The sequence below is a fragment of the Bos indicus genome, chromosome 8 (assembly GCF_029378745.1).
Source record: "Bos indicus isolate NIAB-ARS_2022 breed Sahiwal x Tharparkar chromosome 8, NIAB-ARS_B.indTharparkar_mat_pri_1.0, whole genome shotgun sequence".
NCBI lineage: Eukaryota > Metazoa > Chordata > Mammalia > Artiodactyla > Bovidae > Bos > Bos indicus.
The window spans coordinates 65,933,527-65,954,046 of record NC_091767.1 but is presented as its reverse complement, the minus strand read 5'-3'; the positions used below and the strand labels follow the sequence as shown (position 1 = coordinate 65,954,046).

The 20,520-nt window shown below is 38.4% G+C and overlaps 1 protein-coding gene across 2 annotated transcripts in view; it reads right to left on the bottom strand.

The window, feature by feature from the left end:
* The window catches only part of LOC109562531 (contactin-associated protein-like 3), a 235,445-nt gene that overhangs the window by 98,516 nt on the left and 116,409 nt on the right, over nucleotides 1-20,520 (bottom strand). For both annotated transcript variants that reach the window (XM_070794848.1, XM_070794849.1), the window contains exons 4-8: nucleotides 18,925-19,072; nucleotides 8,468-8,671; nucleotides 7,359-7,534; nucleotides 6,152-6,295; nucleotides 1,814-2,075 (exon numbers count right to left, since the gene is read on the bottom strand). In XM_070794848.1, coding sequence (XP_070650949.1) covers nucleotides 1,814-2,075; nucleotides 6,152-6,295; nucleotides 7,359-7,534; nucleotides 8,468-8,671; nucleotides 18,925-19,072 — 934 coding nt within the window. The remainder of the gene's footprint in view (nucleotides 1-1,813; nucleotides 2,076-6,151; nucleotides 6,296-7,358; nucleotides 7,535-8,467; nucleotides 8,672-18,924; nucleotides 19,073-20,520) is intronic.

Genomic DNA, 20,520 nt, shown 5'->3' with positions numbered 1-20,520 from the left:
ATGACCCACTTCCTTAGCCCTGCCCCAGAAACACATATGCACTAGAATCTACACCTTTGGTACATTTCTCCAGTTCTTCAGAACTGTCTTGAGATAACTATTAGGAAAAATTATCTACAACCTGGAAATAGGATACAAGATGCTTTTTCAATATCATTTAATGAAATTTAAGTTTCAGTTTGGTACACATTTGGGTACTTGATACAACATTTAAAGTGAAAAAATTTTGCAGCCTGTCTTACTTTCCATCTACTTCAACTACATAAAAGATTCCCTTTCAAATGTTGCTAAAGTAAGAAGCAAGCATCTCAAGAAATTCACCTTTGGTTTGCTTCTGAAAAATGGCACATTACACTGTAAAACCTTTAAAAATAGTGCAATAAAATATTTATGTGTTGTGTCAGTGCCAGCTTATAAAATATTCAATACCTGACATATATATATGTGTGTGGGGGGGGGAAGGACAGTGTGTACCCACATGAACAACACTAAAATCTATCTCTTTTAGTTCATATTACATGTAAATTATGTGTGCATGCTAAGTTGCCTTAGTCACGTCTGACTCTTTGCAACCCTATGGACTGAAGCCTGCCAGGCTCCTGTGTTCATAGGATTCTCCAGGCAAGAATACCGGAGTGGATTGTCATTTCCTCCACCAGCGGATCTTCCTGACCCAGGAATTGAACCCACATCACCTGTGGCTCCTGCGTTGCAGGCAGATAGTTTACCACTGAGCCAAGATTTAAGCAGTTGACTGAATCTGAATTGACACTGTCGACTCTGTTCACTTACATGCTAATCGTCATATATATGTTTTTTTATTTATATAAAAAAAGGAAAATTTAGTCTTCATTCCTAGCTTTTCAGTCCCAAACTGATAACCAGAGATCAGACAAGACAGTCCTTCCACATGAAACCTTCAAGGAATGACATGCCATGAGTCTACCTAGGTTTAAATTTATCAGTTTTAAATGTAAAGCAGTCCCCAAAGTTAAAAAATAACGCGACTCAGAAGTGAGTCTAGAAATAAACAGGTTCTTCTCAAAAAACTATAGAACATTCACCCATTTAGAAGCAGCCTCACCAAAAACAAGTAGGAACAAAGGAAGCAATGGCTCAGACATAAGAAAGAAAAGTAACTTATAATATTTTGAAAATCAATGTGTATATAGGTTTAAAAGACAGTTGAAAGAAATCTATTTTCTTAAGACTCCTTAGGATAGTCTAATGCCTTCTAGTAATTCAAGTTTACCTCTAGGTTCTACCTCAAACTTACAAATAATTTTTTTTCTTTAATTAATTTTTTATTAAAGTATAGTTGGTTTACAGTGTTGTGTTAGCTTCAAGAGTGCAGCAATGTGATTCATATATACACATGTGTATATACATATATATATGTATAAATATACATATTCATTTTCATATTCTTTTCCCTTATAGGTTATTACAAAATACTGAGTAAACTTCCCTGTGCTATAACAGTAGGTCCTTGATGGTTACCCATTTTTTATTAATAGTAGTGAATATCTGTCAATCCCAAACTCCTAATTTATCCCTTTGGTAACCACAAGTTTATGATCATTTATTTTTAAACTTTTTGATAATTATGCTACATCATATTGACTGACACACCAACAGCCTGGAGTTACCTACTTCAAAGGAAAAAGCAATCTAGTTCTCTCTAGTAGGATTATGACTATCTTATGTATTCAGCCATTCATTTATTTTAAAGATTACCCATCTTAGGTTTACATGCAAGAAGATATAGTCACAACAAATACCTATGCGTTATCTCAGGGAGGACGTTTATTACCTGCTGTGATGTCCCTGGCTGGATGTCCAGGCTGGGAGAGACTCAGCTTGAGTTTTCCATCACTAAGAACAAGGATGAGAGCTCCTGACCTATGGTGAAACTGACTGGTCAGCAACAGTCCTGCTCTGTTCCATGTTCGAAATTGGAAGATCACAGACACTTTGTCCTCTCTGGAAATGCCTGGCAGCACCAAGTAACTCCTGGAGCTCAGAAAAGTCATGGGGACAGTTTGCGTGTGTGAGCAGGAGAAGGACACATTTCCCTGTGAACACAGTGAAACAGACTTTAGGAAAGCACAGTTGGAATGCTTTCATTTCACAGACAACAGATTTTCCAAGACACTGAATTTCTTATCAACAATTCAGCAATCTAGGATTTTTAAAATGAGGCTTCCCCATCAAACTTAAATCCAGATTTGCCTTATAGGTCCCTTAAAGCACTGTTCAAGAACTTCCCTGGTAGCCCAGTAGTTAAGAATCTGCCTGTCAATGCAGGGCACGTGGGTTCGACTCTTGGTCCAGGAACTAAGATCCCACATCCCGCGAGGCAATTAAGCCCATGCACCACAACTGAAATCTGTGAGCCCTAGAGCCCACGCTCTGCAACAAGAGACATCACAATGAGACACCACAATAAGAAGCCCATGCAATGCAATTAGAGAAACTAGAGAAATCCCGTGCATGCACAGCAACGAAAGGGCAATGAAGACCCAATGCAGCCAAAAATATATAAATATAAAAATGAAAAGAAAAAGTGCTGTTTAGCTGGGTAAACCTATTTCTGAGTTTCTGAGGAACTGTCTATCTCCATTACCAAGCATTTGCAAAGGAATCCTGAGCCAAATCTTTCCCAGACTTAATGCTGGGTGTCCAAACTACGGTCTTTCCAGTAGTCACGTACCAGTATGAGAGCTGGACCATAAAGAAGGCTGAGCATCAAAGAATTGATGCTTTTGAACAGGGCTTGAGAAGACTCTTAAAAGTCCCTTGGACAGCAAGGAGATCAAACCAGTCAATCCTAAAGGAAATCAACCCTGAATATTCACTGGAAGGACTGACGATGAAACACCTATACTTTGGCCCCCTGATGTGAAGAGCCAACTCATTGGAAAAGACCCTGATGCTGAGGGCAGAAGGAGAAGTGGGCGACAGAGGATGAGAAATGGCTGGAAGGCCGTATAGACTCAATGGACATGAATCTGAGCAAACTGTGGGAGATAGTGAAGGACAGGGAAGCCTGGCATGCTGCAGTCCATGGGGTCCTAAAGAGACTCGACTGAGTGACTGAACAACAATAGCAACAATGCTGGGTGTGGGATACAACATAGACAATTTTCCTCTCTTGAGGTGCTAGATGTTTTTCTCCAATGTGAAGGCTAGCACAAAGGATAACTTACTCCAAGAACTTTCTTGTACTTGTCTTGATTATGTAAATGTGATTATAAGTGTGTCACTCAGGTGATAGCTACATCTTACTATAGGTAGGGCATGTGCTTTTGCATGTCTGAAGAAAAGAATGTGGCCAGGCTGGTCCTGCCACAGGTAGGCTGGTCTCTTCTCTGAAGTTCTTACAAACCAAATCACCCAAGGCTATCACCCAGCCTAAGATCTGATCTGTCTAGCAGGCTGTTTTTATTTGTATATAATTCTGTTTTTAAAGACATTTTTAATCCTTATGATATGTCTACTGCTCCAGGAACAAACTATTTTTAATCACAGTGCTTGGACGGAATGGGGTCAATATAATTCCAATTAAACCTTCTACATGAATTTTGTCTGAAATTAAAAACTTTTCTATAGATTTCAGATAGCAGAGTACATACCCAAACATTACTCTTCCTCTCCAAAAAAAATAATACAAATAAAAAGCCAGTGAGACAGAACTTAACTTACCAGATAGCAAAGCATACTATGAAGTTACTGTAAGCAGATCCGTGTGTTATTGGTATAGGAATAGACACAGCAGTGGGACAGAATAAGGAACTCACAAAAACATCTGAGAATATATTAGTTATATATTAATATATAATATATAGCTATAATACATATATATAATATACAATATACATTATATAGTTACATATTAATAAAGCTAGCATGTATGTGTGCTCTGCTGCTGCTAAGTCACTTCAGTCATGTCCAACTCTGTGTGACCCCATAGACGGCAGCCCACCAGGCTCCCCCATCCCTGGGATTCTCCAGGCAAGAATACTGGAGTGTGTTGCCATTTCCTTCTCCAATGCATGTAAGTGAAAAGTGAAAGTGAAGTTGCTCAGTCGTGTCCGACCCTTAGCGACCCCATGGACTGCAGCCTACCAGGCTCCTCCATCCATGGGATATTCCAGGCAAGAGTACTGGAGTGGGGTGCCATTGCCTTCTCCAGTATGTGTGCTCAGTCATGTCCAGTTCTTCTCAACCCCATGAACTTAGCTGGCCAGGCTTCTCTGTCCATGGGATATTTTTAGGCAAGAACACCAGAGTGTATTGCCATTTCCCCCTGCCAGGGTATCTTCCCAAACCAGCTATCAAACCTTCATCCCCTACATTTCCTGCATTGGCAGGTGGATTCTTTACCAATGAGCCACCTGGTAAAACTTAGTATGTAAGGAAACTCAACTATGTGGGATAAAGTGTGGGTTAGTTATTAAATAGTGTAGGACCAAATGGATATCTATCAGGTAGAATACAAAAATTAATCCTATATCACATAAAGAATAAATATCAAAGATTTAGGTTTTTTTTTATTTAAAAACTAAATAAAACCAATTAAAAATTCTTACAGGAAAACCCATGAGACCATGTATATATTATAGGGTTTTAGAGACATTCCAAAGCTATAAAGAAATATACAGACCTAATGACCACATATAAGTGAAAATATTTATAAACTCAACATATTATGTAATATTTAATATAAGATTGATAAATCTGAAAAAATATATGGACCATGAATGACAGAGGGTTATCTATCAAATATAAAACTGTCTTGTAAATTGACCAAAAATTAAAGAAATAAAATAAAAATTAGGCAAAAGAATAAGAGTGAACAATGATCGGAAAAACAAGTCCAAATGGACAAAAAAACAGGTGAGAAGATTATTTAATTCACCAGTAGTCCCATAAACACAAAGTAACAAAGAGATATTAGTTCATGTTCCTTGAGCTGGCAGGGGTATATGAGGGTTGCCTGAGATGGGATGGAAGGCTCTAACATACATTGCTGGTGGAAAATGTCATATTATAGCTTTTTGGAAGGCCATCCAACAACGTTTATTAAAATGTAAAACTGTATAAAATTTGTGACCAAGAAATTCTACTTCTGGAATTTTATCCTATCAAAAGGGAAGCCCCTGTACTGAGCACACATGTGCAACTGTCAGCTTATAGTGGTAAAAAAGTTGAGATAAAGCAATGCCCTGAGTAGGAAATGACTAGATAAATAATGGTACGTTTTCCTAATGGATAGTGATGTGGACATTCTAATGTAGAACTACTCCTGATAATGGAAAAGAATTCTTACAAGGTATTGTTGAATCAAAAAATCTAGATGGAGAAAAACTTTTATAAAATGATTTTTTTGTAAACAATGTCAAATGTGGAAGCATACAGATTCATAAATACATGTGTGAGTATGAGTCTATCTATCTATAGAGGATTCCATTACTATAGACCAAACAAGGAAGGACAAATATTAGCTTTGTAACATCCCAGCTTGACAGAGCGACTGTAGCCATGTGGAGAATATGGAGAAAGAAGGAAGAAACCAATTGAAAACAAAAACACTGCATTAAAATGCCTTAATATGATTGCACTTTAACATTTTTGTGAAACTATTCATCTATTTCCACGAACACATAAAAATGAAACCACACATAAACTAAAAAAAGTACAGTAGGCTTTCTGTATACCCAGGTTCTGCATCCTCATATACAACCAACCAACCGGGAAAATACTTAGAAAGAAAAATTTCAGAAAATTCCAAAGAGCAGAACTTGAACTTGACCAGCACCAGCAACTACTCACATAACAATTGCATTGTATTTACAACTATTTACATATCATTTACATCGTGTTAGGTACTATACATATTCTAGAGTCGATTTAAAGTATATGGGAGGATATGACTAGGTTATATGCAAATACTGTGCCATTTTATACAAGGGACTTGAGCATCCATTGCTCCAATTCGGGGATCCTGGAACCAATTCCCCAAGGATATCTAAGGATAACGATTCACGTGATTTGTACCTTCCCTGCCTTCAGAAGAGGTATATTTTAAAGCTGAATCAATCAAACTGCAGTTCCCTTTTCTCTTGAACTTGCGTATAGACTTTCTTACCATGATGAGGACCTGTGGCTTGTGTTTCTTGGACAAATCAATGATATCCACTCCATTATAATAGAGATTTTCAAAACAGCCATGAAAGTTTTTATGTGGGAATGCCACTGATTTTCCATGACCAGGAATCCCTCCGAAGCTGATCTTAGAAAGAAAAAAATGACATAAATAACATTGTTTAATGATTTTCTGATTACCTGACTAAACATGTATGATTATTGGGTATAATGGTAATTGTCTCAAATCTGCTTGGCATTATTTTATATTATAATGCTAATTTCAAAGGAGGTTTTATATGTATTTACCAATGCTTTATTTATTACACTGAGATAAATATATTAAATATCCTTCTCATAATTTGCTGCTACTCATATAGTTCTGTTATTTTTGTTGATGGGGAATATTGCATCTTTATGCCCATCGTAAATTTCGATTTTTGTGACAAGGCAGCCTACTGTGATGATATTCGACTTTATAAACTAGACTGTGGGATCCTGCTCTTTGCCACAACTCTGAGAGATGAGAATTACAAAGCCACTAATAATATCATTTAAGACCAGAATCTCCAGCTGGTCTCTGCTGCTGAGGCCACTCATACCAAGTGAATGCTGAAACCTGGTTTGCTGACAGATGTGCTCAGCAGAACTGGCAGAACAAACAATGCATTTCAGTGTATATTAGACACACGTGGGCAACATGCTGCAAATATCATCCAGTGTTTAAAAACCCCAAGAAACAGTATTCTGAGATCTGTGCATTTGGCTTTCTTGTTACTTAAAAAATTCAGATTGGAATATATGTGGATTACTTCTCTAAATTATCCTAGGTAGCTAATTCTGTTTAGGATTGCCCTAAAACAAAGAAATCTCCAAGGTAATATTCACAGCCAAACGCCAGATGGAATACAGAACTGTGTGAACAAATGCATTTAAAAATATTCTTTGTTGAACTGGTAGCTCTTCATGTATGGATTTCCTAAATTTAACAACTATTTACTCTCACGTGAAGACTAACATCTGTAAGGAATAAAATGTCTCAATAGCTTGAGCATGTATCTTCCAGTGTGAAGTTACCACACATAGGAAATATTTTATCAGAGTTCTGAATTATTAGGAAAGGGAACTTTTCAACGTAGTAGTATTTTCTCTAGAAGATTACGCTGCAATCAAATGATAAAATCTGTAATACTTAAAAGGTCATTTCACACCTTATAATCGAGATCCACATAGCTGGACTCTCCTTTTGCCCGAAAATGATGAGTGTGTGTATCCACAGTGAAGTTGACATCTGTACTGAGGAGCTCAATGAGAACAGAATGCCAGTGTTCATCGTCCAGCAGACTGCCCAGCATGAGAGCATCAGGCGAGGGCAAGTCAGCATGACCTGAAAAGAGAGGAAGTGTAAATGCACCGTTCCATCCAGCTCAATACCATGATTTCTTCAGTGTTTTCAGGTTTAGCATTTTTCACATCAGTTACACTTTCCTTACATTCTTTTATCCCAAGAACTGGCGAGCTGCTTTTATCTTAATCTTAAATACAGTCTTCTTTGATATTGAGTAGCATCTTCTATCTAACTTGTTTTATTATTATTATGTACTGAATTTTCAATTTTCTTGAAAATATTTTCTTCCTAGGTCCTCATCCATAGGACTACTTCAAAAGTTTCCGATAAGCCACCCTTGTCATCATGATATTATCAGGTTATTTATTGAGCATCTACTACTGATCTTACATGATTATCAAGAAATAAAACTTTTTACATAAAAGCATACTGAAGAGCACACATGCTGTTCTTAGTATAGCTCTGTAGGTGACCACGTGTCCATTTGTCTGGACAGTTTTGGTCTTCAGAATAATTATTTATAGGGTCTACTTTTTTTCACAAAAGTGTTCTTTTTTGTTGTATGTTTGTTTTGTTTTTTAAAGAAAGGCAGACTGCCACATGGAATGCCTCATTTGGATGTGTCTGGAGTCTTGGAAGCTTGACGACCCTACGTTCTCCTGCAAATGGACCTTGAGAGCTTGTTTTGAGGTTCTAGCAGAGAAGCAAAGCTACGCATATACCCTTGACCAAAGAATGGCCCTCCTCTAGAGGAGAAGGTGGTCCTCTTCAACCAAGTGCGCAGCTTTGGGAGGAACACACATGGAGCTGTGAGGGAGGAAGGGAACACCTTTCTAGCCAAGCCAGATCACCCTCACATCCAAAAGTACTCTGGTTTTAAATTAACTACTTAACTGCGAAGCAAAATCCATCACAAAGGATACTTTCATCTAAATAGTATTTCCCCAAAACACTTTTTTTTTTTTTTTTTACCTGAATTAAGGAATAAGATGAGTTTTCCTTTAACTAACTCCAGGGTGATGTGTTTGTCATTTGGTCCTTCTCTGTGGAGTAGAATCCCATTGTTCTCTCTGGTTTTAAATTTCAGAGAAATAACTTCTTTGATTGGATTCATGGATTTATGATTAAATGTGTACAGCAAAGAACTCTTCCCATCAAAATGAACCATCTCGGATCCTACAATGGAAGACATTAATGTGGTCTAATTATAATACAGTCTTATCAGTGCGTTGAAATGTGTAAGTCAGCACACAGATATACACACATAGCATATCTCTGTCTTGTTTAGAGTATCTAACATATTTGACATATCTAAACTCCACTATTTGCCTTTTCTTCCATCTTCCCCAAAATGTATCATCTAGAAATGTTGGTTAATTTCAATTTCTCCTATCTTTTACTGGCCTATTTCCATCCTGTAAATAACAAAGATCAGGAAAAAAAGTTAAAGTCAGTTTCCCCTGAATAAAATCTCCCTGTACATTTAATAATCATTCAACATTTCTGTTTTTCTGAAAAGCTATACTAGTTCTCACAGACTGGTAAGAAATTACTAATAGTGTCATTCAATGTAAAGGGCTTAATTATTTCTGAACCAGAAACTGACTTTTAACAATTCTCACATAAGCAGTCACTTTAATATATTTTTGTCTGGCCATAAAAGACACACATAAAGATACCAGATATACTAAATACTACTGCAGACCATATTAAAGGGTTCTCAGTAAACAGGGATGTATTTTTATTCCGACATTTTGGTCCAGTGACAGCACAAGGGCACAGCTATTTTGTGTTGTACCTTAAGCACACTAGGAAGATTGTTTTGCCACGTACTCTGTGTCTAATGTGTACATGGACCTGCATTTCATTCAGGTTAACTATTTCCAGGGCTTCCCTTGTGGCTCCGCTGGAAAAGAATCTGCCTTCATTGCAGGAGACCTGGGTTTGATGCCTGGGTTGGGAAGATCCCCTGGAGAAGGGAGAGGCTACCCACTCCAGTATTCTGGCCTGGAGAATTCCTGGACTGTATAGCACATGGGGTCGCAAAGAATCCAACATGACTGAGCAACTTTCATTTCTTTCAATCTGTGGGCTTCCCTGGTGGCTCAAACAGTAAAGCATCTGCCTGCAATGCGGGAGACCCAGGTTCGAAGATCCCCTGGAGAAGGAAATGGCAACCCACTCCAGTACTCTTGCCTGGAAAATTCCATAGATGGAGGAGCCTGGTGGGCTACAGTCCATGGGGTCGCAAAGGGTCGGACATGACTGAGCAACTTCACTTCACTTTAACTATTTCCAGAAAACCCTTTATATTCACAACTTAAAAAGAATCATCCATTTTATGCAGGTACCTTTTGAAAAATGCAGAAGTTTGATTCATGTCAGTCAGTCCAGTTCAGTCGCTCAGTCAACGGAACTGAACCGACTTTTTGCAATCCCATGGACTGCACCATGCCAGGCTTCATTGTCCATCACCAACTCCCAGAGCCTATTCAAAACTCATGTCCATCAATTCAGGGATGCCATCCAACTATCTTACCCTCTGTCATCCCCTTCTCCTCCCACCTTCAATCTTTCCCAGCATCAGGGTCTTTTCAGATGAGTCAGCTCTTCGTATCAGGTGGCCAAAGTATTGGAGTTTCAGCTTCAGCATCAGTCCTTCCAATGAATATTCAGGACTGATTTCATTTAGGATGGACTGGTTGGATCTCCTTGCAGTCCAAGGGACTCTCAAGAGTCTTCTCCAACACAATTCAAAGCATCAATTCATCAGCACTCAGCTTTCTTTATAGTCCAACTCTCACATCCATACATGACTACTGGAAAAAAAAAAAAGCCTTGACTAGACAGACCTTTGTTGGACAAGTAATGTCTCTGCTTTTTAATACGATATCTAGGTTGATCATAGCTTTTCTTCCAAGGAGCAAGTGTCTTTTAATTTCATGGCTGCAGTCACCATCTGCAGTGATTTTGGAGCCCCAAATAATAAAGACTCTCACCATTTCCATTGTTTCCCCAACTATTTGTCATGAAGTTATGGGCCCAGATGCCATGATCTTAGTTTTCTGAATGTTGAGTTTTAAGCCAACTTTTTCACTCTCCTCTTTCCCTTTCATCAAGAGGCTCTTTAGTTCTTCTTCGCTTTCTGCCGTAAGGGTGGTGTCATCTGCATATCTGAGGTTATTGATATTTCTCCTGGCAATCTTGATTCTAGCTTGTGCTTTATCCAGTCTGATATTTCGTATGATGTTCTGAATATAAGTTAAATAAGCAGGGTGACAATATACAGCCTTAATGTACTCCTATCCCAATTTGGAACCAGACTGTTGTTCCATATCCAGTTCTAATTGTTGCTCCCTGACCTGCATGCAGATTTCTCTGGAGGCAGGTCAGGTGGTCTGGTATTCCCATCTCTTTCAGAATTTTCCAGTTTGTTGTGATACACGCCATCAAAGGCTTTGGCATAGTTAATAAAGCAGAAGTAGCTGTTTTTCTGGAACTCTCTTGCTTTTTCAATGATTCAGTGGATGTTGGCAATTTGATCTCTGGTTCCTCTGCCTTTTCTAAATCCAGTTTGAACATGTGGAAATTCACAGTTCACATACTGTTGAAGCCTGGCTTGGAGAATTTTGAGCCTTACTTTACTAGCATGTGGGATGAGTGCAATTGTGTGGTAGTTTGAGCATTCTTCGACATTGCCTTTCTTCGGGATTGGAATGAAAACTGACCTTTTCCAGTCCTGTGGCCACTGCTGAGTTTTCCATATTTGCTGGCATATTGAGTGCAACACTTTCACAGCATCATCTTTTAGGATTTGAAATAGCTCTACTGGAATCACCTCCACTAGCTTTGTTCGTAGTGATGCTTTCTAAGGCCCACTTGGCTTCACATTTCAGGATATCTGGCTATTAGGTGAGTGATCACACCATTGTGGTTATCTGGGTCATGAAGATCTTTCTTGTATAGTTCTTCTGTGTATTCTTGCCACCTCTTCTCTTAGATTCACATATAAAATGTAAAATATATAAACTCTTAACTCTGTCTCTAAGCCATATAATCAAACAATTGTTCTTTGTTGCATAATTAAATAGACATGATTAATAAAAACATAACTCTGTTAAATTCAAATGTGTCCCTTAGAGTATAAGATAATAATAAACTAATGAAAACTTGACAGTAAAGAATTTAAATGCTTTCACATTTTTGCAGTATAGTTTATGTGTCACTGAAAGGCAATGCTTATTTTTGCAGTCAGTCGATAAATTTTTTTTCTGTAAGTGATTTTCCCAGGATTATTTTGATTGAATTATTTTTTTCCTCATCTTCCCTCTTGCCGTATTGCTTTGTAATAGTAATACTCATATTCTAGGGATCAGAATCTCTTGGAGTGTTTGTTAAACACAGACTGCTGGGTCCCATCTCAGGGTTTCTGACTGACCAGGTGTGTGTATGTGTGAGGGGGGCGGCCCTGAGTATCTGGGTTTCTAAAAAGTCCCCTGTGATATTGATGCTGCTGATCTATGCCTATATTTTGAGAACCACTGCTCCAAATCACCTAAATTATATTTCCCAGAATATTCTCCTCAGGCAAAATGGAGTCATGAAAAATGTATTATGTGATAGAAACACAAAAACATGGCTTAAAAAAAATTCTTTTATCCTAATGTTTTGACTCTCTTTCTAACGTGATCACTAACACTAGTTTCTAGAACAATTAACCACATGTGAGTCATCAAATTATATTTTATGAGGCAGATTCAACATGTATTTTGACAGATTTTTTTAAGCCTAAAGTGACTAAATTATAATACAGATATGTAACCACTTAAAAATCATGTATCTTGTAACAGTTTAACTAAAATCTTAAATGATGATAACTTGAGCTCAATTGAAGAGGTTACTATAGAGATAAAATTCAAAAATTGCTTTTAGAAATCCAGACTTTTAAACTTCCCTTCATCTGACACCATCCACATCACGCTGCAGCCTGTTATTGTACAGTCCCACGAGCTAATTTTTCAAGATTTATTTAAAAAGAATCAAGCTTGAAAACAGAGAACAGTTGGCAGAGAGTATAAGAACCTGCAAAGCCAAAAAACATTTGCTGGCTGATCCTTTACAGAAGTTTGCCATCCCCACTCAGCAGAACCACTTAGCGATTATTTCTGGACCTGGCTCCTGATGGTCAAGCAGTAAGAATGAACTCACAACCAGACATTTTGTGACTTTTCTATGATTGAAAAATCAAAAATCCTATTTTTATAGGAAATCACAAATGTCATTATTTTTGTGGACTTTCCTATTACATAATTCAATATACTCTATTTTCGAATATATATTTTATGAGGTAAAGAATAGGTCAATATTTCTTCTCCTGGCTATATATTTCTGCGTATAATATAAAAGACTGGTTTCTATACACAGTCTTCCATAGCTTCAAATTCTACTTTGCCCAGGATTTTGCTTTGGTATAACGAAATTTTTTTATTAAAAAAACACTTCTTTCCATCTTCCCTATCCCCCAACCTCAAACTAATTTCCATCCATTCCACAAGCACAGCTTTATTTTCAGTTGATATTGATGCAAGTATTACAAACTCTCCTGGATGCTGAGACAAAACAGGAGAGGACAGATATGGCCCAGCCCTCCTGGAACTGACAGTTCTTCCCTCACTTTCTCATTTCTACTATCAGGAAAAAACAGATCGCACCTGTAATATCTAATGTCTTACTGTGGGTTGCTAGGAAACTACAGTGACAAGGAAATGTTTTAGAGCTCAGGATGGAGATAGGAGAAACAAAGACTTCTCTGGTGAAAGTGTTTGGAAAGAAAGAATGCAAAGAATCAAGATCATCTAGGTATCAAACTATCACACAATAAATACTCTTTATACAAAATTTACACATAGGCATTGGAAAGTCGCCAACCATGATTCAAAAACTGGGCTGCAGTGTTAACCAAGAAGCCCTCCAGGTAAGCCCACACAACAAATAAGAATACACATGATCACATAGAATATTTAGATTGGAAACTCAGTTATAATAAGCCTCATTGAACAGAATCTATTTTATAAAATATCATTCACCACCAAGTGTTCAAAAATTAATCTGAATATTTGAAAACAAATTGGCAAGTCAATATATATGTATATTTTAAAATTTAGCACTAAATACTGAAACATGATTCGTAAAAGCTAAATGTAAAAAATTTTAAGATAGTCATATTTTGGGATAGAGAGTATTTTGTTCAGTAAGTCAGCAGCAATGACCTCTCCCAATATGAATGGGGGAGAACACTTTGTGATCCTCCTTGAGTTTAATCTCCACTAAGTACAGGCTCCCTTTAGCTTCAAATCATCAATCATGCCATGACCTGCAGAAGCCAACTTTCATGTCTCAGGGCTTACTGGTAATGAATGCCAAGATGAACTCGTTTCCACCAGTCCCCTAAGCATAAAATTTTTGCTATTGTACTCCTATAAAAGCAAATCAAATATTATATGCCCACAACTAATACAAATAATCCACTATATTTATTTGAATGAAAACACCAAAATAGTGCATTAAATTACCAATTGGCATCATACTTAACTTTTACAAGAAATCCTCATATTTATAAAATGCTTTTGTATGCAATTCAATTATTTAAACAGTTGGGGTACTTGACACAGAAGTCACTCATTATGTGTTGAAATAGAAAGCAATAGTTTCCTCTATTGTAAGAGTACAGAACCTACATTCCAAAAAGAGTAGGGGAAATGTGATATTTAGCTGAAAATAGGAAGTGTTTTTCCAATGTCACATGTTATAAACATTTGCTTTGTTAACTAAGGCTATATTTTGATAAATGCATCAGTAACAATATTATTAAAGAAAACCCCACATGCTTGCCATTTTATCAGGAGGGAAAATAAGTTAGTGCTGATATATTTAGAGCCTCTGGATCTGGTCCCACAAACAGCCCTTCATAACACAGAACAGTTGCTCAGAGAAAGAATCTGTGAAGTTGTCCTGTAAGGATTTGAATATTGGTTCCATAGTGGAAAACTTACTCAACCTCTCTGTGCCTCAGTTTCCTCACCTGTAAAAGGATAAAGAAGTCTCTCCCACACAACACTAAGTATATTGTTACTAAAAAACTTATCTATACAGTATGTACAGCAATGTCTGAAACATGTCTAGTCCACAGTGGGCATGGGCTACATCATTATTGTTAGTAGTAAGTCACTTCAGTCATCTCTGACTCTTTGCCACCCAATGGACTGTAGCTCTCCTGCTTCCTCTGTCCATGGGATTCTCCAGGCAAGAATACTAGAGTGGGTTGCCATTTCCTTCTCCAGGGGCCCTTCCTGATTCAAAGATCAAACCTGCATCTCTGGCATTGCAGGCAGATTCTTTACCACTAAGCCAATAGGGAAGCCCCATCTTCTATTTATGTGAAGTGAAAGTCGCTCAGTCATGTCTGACTCTTTGAGACCCCATGGGCTATGCAGTCCATGGAATTCTCTAGGCCAGAATACTGGAGTGGGTAGCCTTTCCCTTCTCCAGGGAATCTTTATACTTGGACACAAATTGAGAATGAGAAATCCATGCCCAAATTTATTTGATCTACAAAGAATAGGCATTTCCCTTCACCTCTACTCACTCCTTAGTATCTAGGGGACAGAGATTGTGCCTTATTCACTTTATTCAGCAGGGTGGCTTGCATGGGGTAAAAGTTTTGTAAACATGTATTGAACTAATACTTTTTCTAATCTAGTTTGAATATTTTCTTTTTCCATAATTGTAATGGATAATACAGATCAGCATTCCCTCATATGACTAAAGATCATTATTAACTTCTGGAGTTTTTATTTGTCATGGTGACTACTTATCCTTTCATCCTATGTTCCTCTATTCCTATTAATGCATTTTCGAAACTAAAATCTACTTCGAGTAGAATCAGTGCTTAACAGAAGGAAGTTCCACATGCAGACTTTTCTCTCAACGCTCTCCCTAAATATTACAAAATAAACATTCTTTATTTTTATAAAACATTAGGAACAGGTTTATAAACATTGACATATGGTGCGGTTGTTACAAAGAACATTTTTCACTGCAATAATCAATGTATTTTTTTTAAGTAAAATAAACACAAGGTTTTAAAACAGGCAAGTACATGTTCTAGTCCCTTCTTCTCTTCCCTCTTAACCCATTTGATTTTCAATGCATGATTTGACACAGGACGGAAGTGCCACTTGGATGACTGTAGACCCCGATGGGGGTCCCCATTCTGTGCCTATCTAGTCTACATTTCTGAATTCATGAACTATGTCCCTCATTTCTTCTCCCCTCCTCTCCTCTCTTCCTTTCTTCCCTCTCTCACTCCAACAATAAACACAGTGATGAATATAAAATTTCATTACAACTGTGGGGCTAATACAACACAATATGACGAGGGAACACTTGAGAATGACACTGAATATGAACATGTGGAGTCAAAGTAAATGGCAGAAAAGAATCAAAAGATGACTAAAAAACCTCATTAAAGAAATGATGGTGAAACTGCCGAGAATTATCTAGATGTCTGTGGAGAAGGCAATGGCACCCCACTTCAGTACTCTTGCCTGGAAACTCCCATGGATGAAGGAGCCTGGTGGGCTACAGTCCATGGGGTCGCTAGGAGCTGGACACGACTGAGCGATTTCACTTTCACTTTTCACTTTCATGCATTGGAGAAGGAAATGGCAACCCACTCCAGTGTTCTTGCCTGGAGAATCCCAGGGACGGGGGATCCTGGTGGGCGGCAGTCTATGGGGTTGCACAGAGTCAGACATGACTGAAGCAACTGAGCAGATGTCGGGGGCTTCATAGACCTGTGTCAAGGATGTCAAGTTGGAATTGATCAGACTGTATGTAAATGTTGCTGAAAACTTACGAAATGGGATGAAAGCTCAGAGAACAATTTTGAGTAGAATATATAGCCTAGAACAAGTCCATAAGAAATGTTAACTTTGCATGGATGGGAATGCTAGAGAGGCGAGGGGCAGGGGAAAGTGAAGAGTCTCATGCTAGATCCTGGCCTTGGTGTGTAGGTCAGTAGGGACTCTAAGAAGACCCGACACTTTCCACTTTTACTCTAGAAATGGGGGAAAGGCTTTTCAGTTAGTGAAAATATATATGCCAACCCAAGAACCCATGAAGATATGCAGTGTTTATAGGAATAGTAAATATCATTGTAAATGGAATGTAAAAAGATGACACTAAAAAGAGATAAGCAATCTAGACATTCTCTCACTAACAACAGGGCAGAGGAAGTACACATGAAAAAAAGATAATAATTATCACTTTGAGCTATAAACCAAATCAGATTAAATTACTACCAAAAATAAAAATGCAAAGTGCTACACTTCAGTCATTATTAATAATAAGAATGAAGACAAAACAGAGCCACTAATATTGAGAAATATACTTTGTGTTGTTTTACAAGTGATGATTATTTCCTGTTTGCATTTTTATGCTAGGAGTCCCTTATGCCCAACAGTTCATGTTTGCTGAATTTAGGATGCACGCAGGTTCTGTGACAGCTGTACAGTCAACTGGCCCTTCCAGGCACCAGACACTCAGCTTTGATCTTCCTGGTACTGACCTCTAACCCAAGAAACTGGAGTAGTATCTCTTCACCAAGAACATCAAGCTAACAGCAAATCCCCATCAAAGAGCATGTTCTGCTTTGAAGTCAGTAAACCTGAAGTTGCTTCCAGAGTAATGGGAGAAGGAGACATTAATTTCATGGGATCAAAGAGAAAGTCTAAATATCAGGCATCCTAGCCATCACAGCAGTGAGCACACTGACAGACCCCAGAACCAAAAGGATGGAAGGAAATACGAAAGAGGGAAAATAGGTTGATGGCAACCCAGCACCATCTATGCTGAATGGTCCACGGACTCATAAACACTAGAGAGCTGAGGTGGGGTTAGGAAGCAGAGCCAGAGTAGAACATGCCATTAGGAAGGGGTATGAAACAGAGGCTGAAGGTGACCCTTGAATGTGGGATGGGTGGCTTGGGTGAGCCTCAGCTCCAGAACCACCCATTGTCTATGGGGGTTATCAAAGTGGAACTGACACCTCCGCTGTTCAACAACTCACGCCCACGCCCATCCCTGCACCACAGGAACACTGAATTCCTACTCCCCCAGTTTACATATGTTGTTTTGTCTAACAAGCACCATCCCTACCCCCGTCTCACTGCCCATGACCTTTATTTTGAAAACTGAATTGTTTTGAAAAAGTTTCCTTTTCCAACCCAACCCCTCTATTCCCCATGCCCCATCATCATGTTACAATATATTTGCTTTGTATAATTTTATGACTTCTCATAAACTCCTGACAAAGAAATAAATAATCTCAAAATCATCCTCCACATACAACCCAGTTCTCTGCAGATAAATTCACATATGACCAGTGAGGGAATAAAGAAATCAGTGTCTGAATAGAATGGTAGTCGTGAATACAAAATGAGGAAAAAAGAAAATCTTAGATCCAATATGTAATAGCTCTTGCAAATATCTAATTTCTCAAAGGTTTGGTTTCTTTCTTTTCTGAAGCAGTGAGGTTACTACTATACTGAATTCATTTGGTTAGAGTGGGAGTTCAATGAGAAAATGTTGCAGGGGGTAGGATTTGACATATTAAATATCCTGTGTATGGTATATCTTATGGTTACACTTCTCTACAAAGTTAATACTTTGATCAGGGACAGAATGAAGTGTGACAAAAACTCTAAGATGTTCCCAACCAACTTATTCTTCAGGTCACTCTTCCAGTTTTCTAGAAGATTATATTTTAAATTAATTTTTTCATTTTTGTGTTCATTTACAAAATACCAGAATATTCTAGACCTTCAAAATGGCAGCTGTGGATTTGATCCCCCATGTATTTCATGGAATGCTTTTACGCTTGTCTTTATGCTCAAATTGACTGCCAGCATCTTTATTTTTATTGTCAGCGGGGAAAAGCCGGAAGACATAAAACATAAATGATGTTCAAAAGAAGTTTCCACAGCGACGCAAGTAGAGAGAAAAGTGAGTCACCATGGGGACCAGGGAACATGGGGACATCTGTTCTTACCTGTTTTCCCACAGGAGGATCATTCCATCAATCACAATAAATACAACTGCTCTTGATTTGAGCTTTGTTTATTTTATGAAGTGCCTGCTATATAACAGGTATTCGGCTAACCTCTGACAATCTAAGATTTTAAAGCTCATTTCGGGTCCTCCTCCGAATTCAACCTTAAAATAACTGTAATATTATTAAGACTTTCCATAAAATCAGCTTTGCCTGCACAGATATTTAAAAAGCTGAAAAGTCAAGTTCCGTTTTCAATTTAGTGTTTAGAACACAACACTCCACCAAAACCTTCATTTGAGGAATAAACACCACTTACTGTAGGCACATCCATACACTTCAATCCGCATCCCAATCCTGCCTTTGGGGTTCCAGGTTAAGGGGAGGAAGCGCAGGAATCTGGCTTCGAAGGTAGGCTGGAGTCTGTAGTGTACCACACTGTCTGCATTTGTGTTTCCTGGAAAACCCTGAGAGAAAACAGAGAAAGGAATCAATGTGTCTGCATAACACCATCTTCCTGCTCTCACCTCACAGGCTCATAATGGCAAACAATGCTTCACTTTGTTAGTATGCAAATTCATGGCTGCTTTAGAGCAACTCTGCTAATTTCTGAGGCATGTGACAATCTCTCTTCAATGCCTGGATTAGTCATCACCATCTAAACTTTCCTTATTTGTAGGGTAGTTTAAGCTTCAATGGCACCATTAAACTGGCTATAAACCTGCTGCTTTCGAAGACTTGCTTTTAGAAAGTGGCTCAGCCCCCACCTAAATCATTTCCTAATCTCCAAGTAGTCAAGACACACAACCTCACTTTCAGCACAAACAAGCACAATGTCAGCTTGCAGGATGTACAAAAAGAATCCTAGACCCTAAAACTTGAGAGGTGGGAGGGATCTGACCAGTGTTCTAGTTCAAAACCTTTAACTTATAAATGCAAAAATGTTAGTTACTTAGACATGTCTGACTCTTTGCAACCCCAGAGACTGTAGCCTGCCGGGCTTCTCTGTCCATGGGATTTCCCAGGCAAGAATACTGGAGTGGGTTGGCATGCCCTCCTCCAGGGGATCTTCCCAACCCAGGGATTGAACCTGCATTTCCTGCACTGTAGGTAGATTCTTCACTGCTGAACCATCAATGCAAAACTCAAGCCTAAGGAAATGAAGAGTCTATGCAGGCAGGACAGCTATTCTCCACTGTGGCCAGGACAAGATCATGGGGATTCAAATTTTGATCTGTGTTCACTGCGCTTTGTCAGGGTGCCCCAAGTTATCAGCATTTAGAAGCTGCTTGGGGAAACACACCAATGCCACCAGCCACAAGATAAGAGGTGTGATTTCTCAACTGTGGGCATCTGGCTTCATGCTAGAAGGGGTCAGCATGAGAGCAAAGAAACTTGTTATAAGCAGTATGACTTCTTTTTCATGGTGTTCTTTTTAATGTAAATATCAGAAAGTAGGGAAACCAAAAAATGGATGGTATTGTTGTAGACATATACATCAATTACAGATATGTTACTAATGACTTATTCATTTTAAAAAGACCTACATGTAGGTGAGAAAGCTTGCATAAACACAGCACAAACTCCAACACACAGGAAGTGCATTCCATTGTAACTTCTCCAGTCATCCTGGCAGACCTCTCTTTAATAGTGTTTACTGTTCTGTTGTTTAGTCACTTAGTTGCACCTGGTTCTTTGCGACCCCATGGACTGTAGCCCACCAGGTTCCACTGTCCATGGGATTTCCCAGGCAAGAATACTGAAGTGGATTGCCATTTCCTTCTTCACGGGATCTTCCTGACCCAGGGATTAAATCCACTTCTCCTGCTTGGCAGGTGGATTCTTTACTATTTCCCAGGCTTCCCACCTGGTCAGATCAGATCAGATCAGATCAGTCGCTCAGTCATGTCTGACT